The following is an 8449-nucleotide window of genomic DNA, read 5'->3' on the forward strand; positions in this document are numbered from 1 at the left end:
TTTCTGTTCTCAAGAGACATGACATGGTCGTCTGGAAATGAATCATCAATAGGTATGTCCTCCTTGAACTCAAGACGTGAGAGGTGATCCGCTACACCATTTTCTGCTCCTCTCCTATCACGAATCTCGAGATCAAACTCTTGGAGCAATAGGATCCATCGTATCAACCGTGGCTTTGCATCTTTCTTGGAGAGAAGATACCGTAGAGCAGCATGATCGGTATAAACAATCACCTTTGATCCAACCAAATATGATCGAAACTTCTCAAATGCGAAAACTATTGCAAGTAATTCTTTCTCTGTGGTGGCGTAGTTGATTTGTGCGTCATCTAGGGTTCGACTTGCATAGTATATCGCATGAAGTTTCTTGTCTTTTCTTTGACCTAGGACTGCTCCAACGGCATAGTCACTTGCGTCGCACATCAGCTCGAAAGGCTTTCCCCAGTCAGGTGGTTGAATGATCGGTGGAGAGATCAATGACTTCTTCAGAGTCTCAAACGCCTCATGACATTGCTTTGTAAAGACAAATTGAATATCCTTCCCCAATAGCTCCGTCAAAGGTTTTGAAATTTTTGAAAAGTCTTTGATGAAACGTCGGTAGAATCCTGCATGTCCTAGGAAGCTTCGGATGCCTTTGACATTGGTTGGGGGTATCATTTGCTCAATCACCTCGATTTTAGCCCGATCAACCTCGATTCCTTTTTCAGAAATTTTGTGTCCCAGAACGATTCCTTCTTGCACCATGAAGTGACATTTTTCCCAATTCAAAACCAAGTTTACCTGTTCACACCTGTCTAAGACTCGAGCAAGATTCATTAAACACACATCAAAGGAGGAACCATAGACAGAGAAATCGTCCATGAATACCTCCATGATGTCCTCAATAAACTCAGAGAATATAGACATCATGCATCGTTGAAATGTGGCTGGTGCGTTACATAAACCAAAAGGCATACGCCTATAGGCAAATGTTCCGTAGGGACAAGTGAATGTGGTTTTCTCTTGGTCTGAAGGATGGATAGGAATTTGAAAGAAACCTGAGTAGCCATCTAGAAAGCAAAAGTATTTGTGTTTTGCTAATCTTTCTAGCATTTGGTCAATGAAGGGCAAGGGGAAATGGTCTTTGCGCGTGGCTTTGTTAAGTTTTCTGTAATCAATGCACATTCGCCAACCAGTTACAATCCTAGTCGGGATAAGTTCATTTCGTTCATTCTTGACTACAGTTGTTCCCCCTTTCTTTGGAACTACCTGAACAGGACTAACCCACTCACTATCAGAGATAGGGTAGATTATTCCAGCATCGAGTAGTTTCAAGATTTCTTTCTTAACCACTTCTTTCATATTCGGGTTTAAACGTCTTTGGTGCTCAATTGAGGGTTTATATCCATCCTCCATCATTTTGTGGTCATGGAAATGGATGAAGACTCAAATATTCCAATCATACTCGGACGCCCATTCTTGGCCACTGCTGGAGCAGTTATCAACGTAAAAGAGGGTCATTTGACATTGTCAATAGGAGAAGAAAAAGTAGAGTTCAAGCTCGCTCAATCGCTCAAACAACCCTCCGTGGATGATACGTGTTGTTACATATCAACGTAAAAGAGGGTCATTTGACATTGTCAATAGGAGAAGAAAAAGTAGAGTTCAAGCTCGCTCAATCGCTCAAACAACCCTCCGTGGATGATACGTGTTGTTACATCGACGTCCTTGAACAATTGGCAGACGAGATATTGGAAGAATTACGCGAGGTTGATCCCCTAGAAGTGGCCCTCATGGCAAGCAAAGTAGAGACATGCGTAGATCAAGAAGAGGTGAACGTATACTCCGAAATCCTTGACGAAGAAGCTACAATATGCTCTGTCATGGTACCGCAATTTGAAATTCTTGTTAGGTACAATCTCATCGTGTTGTGGTGATTTGATGTCGTCGACTTCATTGTGTATGGGGCAAGGCGTCTCCATAGAGCATATTGTAGCTTCTTCGTCAAGGATTTCGGAGTATACGTTCACCTCTTCTTGATCTACGCATGTCTCTACTTTGCTTGCCATGAGGGCCACTTCTAGGGGATCAACCTCGCGTAATTCTTCCAATATCTCGTCTGCCAATTGTTCAAGGACGTCGATGTAACAACACGTATCATCCACGGAGGGTTGTTTGAGCGATTGAGCGAGCTTGAACTCTACTTTTTCTTCTCCTATTGACAATGTCAAATGACCCTCTTTTACGTTGATAACTGCTCCAGCAGTGGCCAAGAATGGGCGTCCGAGTATGATTGGAATATTTGAGTCTTCATCCATTTCCATGACCACAAAATCGACAGGGACATAAAAATTCCCGACCTTAAGTGGGACATCTTCAAGAATCCCAATGGGATATTTGATTGAGCGATCTGCCAGTTGTAGAGTCATCCTCGTCGGTTTGAGTTCTCCAATGTTGAGCATTTTGCATATTGACAGAGGCATAAGGCTCACGCTAGCTCCAAGATCACATAATGCCTTTTTAATTGAGACATTACCTAGGGTGCAAGGGATCGAGAAGCTTCCAGGATCTTTCATCTTTTGGGGTAGCTCATGCTTCAGAATTGCGCTACATTCAGAGTTTAGCGCGATGGTCTCTTCTTGAATCGTCCTTTTCTTCGATAATATATCTTTTAAGAATTTTGCATAGGATGGCATCTTGAGGATAACTTCAGTGAAAGGCAAGTTTACCTCCATTTTCTTCAGCATATCAGCAAACTTTGCGAATTGACTGTCATCGTCACGTTTTCTCAACCTTTGAGGGAAAGGCACGTGTGGCTTGTATGGTGATGGTAGAATGTATGACTTCTCTTGTATGTCTTCTTTTGCCACCTTGATGTCAGGGTCGGAATCGACAACATCGTCTTTACCTCCGTCTTTATTGATTTGTTTCTCCTTGGATTTAATATCTTCAAGTTTTCTCCCGCTTCTTAGCTCAACAACATTACAATGCTCCCGAGGGTTAGGCTCAGGTCTTCCAGGAAGTGTTCCCATGGGCCTTGATGAAGATGACGCCATTTGGGCAACTTGATTGTCTAGGAGCTTCAGATGTGTGTTGATTCCCTCGACTTGTTTGCGGATATCGTCTTGATCATTCTTCATCCCTCGAATCTCGTTGTTTGTTTGTCTAATATCAGCAGACAGTTGTTTCTGCATGCTTAGGAGCAATTCCTTAAGCTCATCTTTGGGTTGCGGCTGCGGTGCAAGTACGGGTTGCGCTACTTGTGGTTGATAGCGTTGCTCGTATGGTTGAAAATGTTGGGGTCTTTGGAGTATTCTTGGGGCTTGGGGTTGATTGGCCAGATTTTCTGTGTTTCCGGTGTTTTTGTAAGAAAAGTTTGGGTGATTACGCCAACCTGGATTGTATGTATTTGAGTAGGGGTTGTTCGCCACATAGTTGACATTCTCGACCTCTTGTTCTTGGGTCTGCATGGTGTAATTGTAGCTTGAGTCTTGTGGAATTGATGTCACCGCATTTGAATTCTCCAATAGAACTGTGAGTTTGGCGACTTGTGCTCGTAGGGATTGGACTTCACTTGACTCACCCTTAGACTTTATGTTTCCCCTTCGGTCGTACTCATCCATGTCATCGCCCCGATCTCTCGCCATTTCTTCAATTAATTCCTCGAGATGCTCAAAAGTGAGGTTGCGGATAGAACCTCCAGCAGCGGCATTTATCCAACGTCTTATGTCTTTCCTTAACCCTTCAACGAAGGTTGAGATTAGGTGCCTTCGATCCATGCCATGATGTGGGCACGCTCGTTGGTAACCTTTGAACCTTTGCCAAGCGTCGTAAAGACTTTCGCCGTTCTCTTGAACAAAATTATTTATTTTCAGCTTGAAATTGGCCGTCTTGTGAGGCGGAAAGTACTCCTCTAAGAACTTGTGCTCCATTTGTTCCCATGTATGGATGGAATCAGGTTTTAAGTTGAATAACCATTGTTCCGCTTTATCGCCCAGGGAGTATGGGAACGCCCATAAAAAGATTGCCTCTTCAGATACGCCTTCGACAATCATTGATTTGCACATTTTCTTGAATGTTGCGAGGTGAACATTGGGATCTTCATGAGGCCATCCTCCGAAAGTTTTGCTTGCGAGCATTTGAATAAATGCTGGTTTGAGCTCAAAGTTTGTTCGATTGATCGGTGGCCTTCGGATGCATGACAGGAATTCTGTGGGTTTGGGTGAGTTGTAGTCACCGTACGTCTCAGCTCGTGGCTCCCGTCGTAAGGCTGGTTCTGGTGCTTGAGGGGGTGGTGGAAGTCGTGGTGGTTGATTATTGACGCCCGCCATTTTTGTTTGTCTTCTTCGAGTGATATACGTTCTTTCAATTTCGGGGTCGTATGGTTGCAAGTTGTCACTTCCACTACTTCGGGTCATGCACCGAACATCCTGTAATATTCAAAAAAAAATTTCAAAAGTATACTAGAAATACAAATATAAAAAGGAAAATGGATTATAAACAAGAAAGACGAAATGAACAAATTTATCAAGATTACAAAAAGATGGATTTACTTAAGGCGTGGTGAAAGTTCACAAGACTAAAAGAGTTATCGTCAAAAACAATTTTCACGAGTTCCCCGGCAACGGCGCCAAAAACTTGATGCGTGCTAAGTAGTGTGCGTAGTTTGATCAAGCTTTAATATTTATAAGTCACTTAAGCACACACAACCGCAAGTGCACGGTTATATCGATGGTACTTAAGGTTCGTCCCAAGGGAATGGAATTTTGTTTCTAACAATATTTCTAAAAATCTAGTGAACTAAATCAAGATTCAAACTTTTGATTATCAAAGAGGATGGGAAAAACAAAGTTGGATTCAATATCAAAAGACGTTATGGGAATCGGTATGAACTTAATTCGATGAACAAGCACTAAGAATATGATTATGTGATTTATATGCATTCATGGTGGAACTTTAAACTCTAATCCAAGATCATCTTTCTCTCAAAAGATCAAATCTTCTTACTTAGATACTTCAAATTTTCTCATTTCTCAATGATGAAATATAAGTTCTAAGAGCATTACAAGTTCATGTTTAATCAATGTTCCTAGAGAATTCAAGATCATTTTGATCGCACGAATCTTGTCGTATTAACTTGCATATAATTATCATGTTATTCTCATGCTTTCATATTTAGATTAGGAATATTTTGGTTTGTTTTTGGTGTGTTTCATATTTTGTAGGTGACAAAAATTATTTTGGAAACATTTGGCAAAAATGGAACAAAAATGGAGCAAACTCGGATTTTTTTTTCAGTGGTGGAGATTTGGCCCTTCATCGAGCAGTTACAATCTGAGCAAATTCTGGTTGCTGACATCATGGCTTACCTGAAAAAAAAATCCGAGTTTGCTCCATTTTTGTTCCATTTTTGCCAAATGTTTCCAAAATAATTTTTGTCACCTACAAAATATGAAACACACCAAAAACAAACCAAAATATTCCTAATCTAAATATGAAAGCATGAGAATAACATGATAATTATATGCAAGTTAATACGACAAGATTCGTGCGATCACTAGGATGTATTAGTCTATCTCTAAGCTAGATTAGGTGGTCAAATAAAGGTGTGGTTTGTATTAGGTGTCGGAATACAAGAAAGCAAGTAAAATTAACGGTTTATAAAATGATGATTTAAGGCGTTGTAAGTTCGGGATCCCTCAAGATTCGCATGGACGGTTAGTGATGCTACAATACCTATGGGTTTATCTTCCAATTGGGGGTTTCAAGCACTTTCTCTAGAGCTTGTCTCTCCCAAGCTTAAACTCACTACCTAGAGAATCGATTCACCCATTTCCCAATGATCCAAATGATCTCTAGATGCATTAATGTACCCCATCATGAACCCTAAGCAAGCTAAGCCATCTCCCAATGTGAATAACTCACTCATTTGACATTTGGTTCCAAACATCATTCCCATATTCCTATGATCAATGTGTTCTACAGTCATATCAATTAGGGTTTCAACCAAATCAATAGCATTAAGCACAAAACATCAAACCAATGGAAGAAAACTCAAAAGCATCATAGATAAGCATAGGTGTCCATACAAAAGTGGGGATCCCTCACCTACAACAAAGTCACTACTCCATAACTAGGGTTTCAAAACAGAAAGAAAAATGAAGAAACATGGAAAAGGAGAAGAAATGCTCAAGATGGTCTTCAATGGTGGTCCTCTTCTTCTCCTAGCCTCCTTGATCTCCAAAATCCCTCCTTTCTTCCTCTCCAAGGTGATTTTTTTTCCAAGTGTTTAGCCCCCCTTCTCTCTCCTCAAACTCCCCTTTTTGTCAAAGTTCAGAATTAGGTTTTTTCTCAAAACACGGGCTTTTCCTTTTTGGGCCAATTTTGATTTCGGGCGGTCGCTCATTTTTCAGGCGGGTCGCTCCTTTTTCTTCCGGTCGCTCATTTTTCGGGCGGGTCGCTCATTTTCCTCTGACACGCAAAAAAGTGAGCGACCGCTCATAAAACGGGCGACCGCCCATAAAATGGGCGACCGCCCACAAAACGGGCGACCGCCCATAAAATGGGCGACCGCTCACAAAACGGGCGACCGCCCATAAAATGGGCGACCGCTCACAAAACGGGCGACCGCCCATAAAATGGGCGACCGCTCACAAAACGGGCGACCTCCGGTCGCTCATTTTTCGGGCGAGCATTCTCGAATTCTTGTTCTTCCGTGCCCGCTTCGTGAGGATTCATCGTGGAGTCTTCCTGCAAGGAAAAACAAGCAAAACAACCTACCCATGGCCATCTAACGTCCTATGATGCCTAGAATGTGAGAAGAATTGTGATGCACGACGTTATAAAACCGGTGAAAAACCCGTGTGATCAAATCCCCCCAGACTTGAGGTTTGCTCGTCCTCGAGTAAATGTGCAATTATAAAACTATCCAAGGGGTGATAAGATACAGTCGGATAACAAATGGGGGTTTTGAGTGGATTGGTTGTACGGGTTAAAGTCGTTGCGAATGAAATTGGGTTTGGTATACTCTATCTTTTCCAATACTCGAGCGAAATCTTATCAATGGGATTTTCATTGCTTCCTGCGGTCTAGGATGAAATAGTTCCTACTTGTCAAGCATGTCTCCTAAACACATCCCAAATGAGAACCCTAAAAGTCACTTAGCCTATAAAATGTTTTCTCTTGCCCCATTTCTTTCCTTTCTTTTTTTTCGGATTTTTGTTTTCTTCTTCTTTTTCTTTCTTTCCCTTTTCTCTCCCTTTTTTTTATATGATGCAATCCCGGGCTTCTAGGACGTTGGAATTTGACGAGTTCACTCTCTTTTTTTTCTTTTTGTGTTCTTGTCCCACAACTTAGTCCCGAGCCTTCATTTTCGACGCACTCATGTCCCCGAATGATTTTCATTAACGAGATGATGACAGAGGAGTGTCGGGATGCATCGTATTTCCTAGGGCTTGTTGCTTCCTATAGGCTTCCTAACTTAGAGGTCAAATGATGGTTTTTAGGGAGACGTTTCGTGCTTTGTTCGTAACCTCTACCCCATCTAGACTTTAGGAGACAAAATCATCCCACGTGATATTCATTCGCTCTAGGATTGGATCAACTATTTCTACCTCGCTCGACAATCCATTCAACTCTTTAGATCAATCTAAAATTAGCTCCTAAAACCTTTCCAAGCCAATCCTCACTCTATGTTCTCCCCGCATCATCATCCGGCCAAATCTTTGAGAGGAAAAACCTTATGCAAGTGTATGCAAGCATTCCTAGAACTATATGTACATGTGCAGCCTATTGATGATGATCTATGCAAGTATGTACAAAATGCAAGACTTTTTTTTTTTTTTGAATTAGGGAATGCATGATTCTAAGTGCAAATGATGCATGATGTGTAGGGTTCATGGGTACGATGTGCGTTAGTGCATTCCCCCCCCAGACTTGAATCAAACACCGTCCACAGTGTTGACTCTCGGCTAGTGGAGGGATTCCAAAGGAGAAATAAGGAATGGAATGAAAGGGGTGGGTGTGTTACCTTTTCCGATGAGGTGGAGTTGCATTCCAATTTCTCTTTTGCGGATGTCGTAAGCCCGTGAAACCTATGCAGTGTGAGCGAACTACAATTCTATGTGATGTTAGCTAAAATGAATGCAAAGGAGTGAGATTTAAGAGAGGGGACCGAGCGGCAGGCCCTTAACAGGACCCGTGGGATGATGATTCTTGTCCGGAGTCTGTGCCAAGGTCTGATGAGACCTCAAAATGGATTCCTTCTTCGGTGAGAGGGGGTAGCACATAATAGGCCATGTCGAATGATCGATACCTGCTCTCGACGTCCACGAACCTCCATAATATGTCCCCGTTTTGTTCCTTGACAAAATTGTTCTCCAAGAGATGCATATAGTTGATCTTGTCCCCGTGGATGAAGTCATGCGCATATGCTCTAAGATCGATGCCCAATCGCTCTGCAATCATGGTTA

General features: G+C 42.0%; 1 protein-coding gene across 1 annotated transcript; it reads right to left on the bottom strand.

Moving 5' to 3' along the window:
* Positions 1-1756: 1756 nt before the first annotated feature.
* Positions 1757-4309, bottom strand: LOC109116024. Its single transcript, XM_019200726.1, has one exon. It carries the CDS (start codon positions 4307-4309, stop codon positions 1757-1759), a length of 2553 nt encoding a protein of 850 aa, XP_019056271.1.
* Between the last annotated feature and the right edge of the window lie 4140 nt (positions 4310-8449).

The sequence above is a fragment of the Tarenaya hassleriana genome, unplaced genomic scaffold (assembly GCF_000463585.1).
Source record: "Tarenaya hassleriana unplaced genomic scaffold, ASM46358v1 Cleome56, whole genome shotgun sequence".
Classification (NCBI taxonomy): domain Eukaryota; kingdom Viridiplantae; phylum Streptophyta; class Magnoliopsida; order Brassicales; family Cleomaceae; genus Tarenaya; species Tarenaya hassleriana.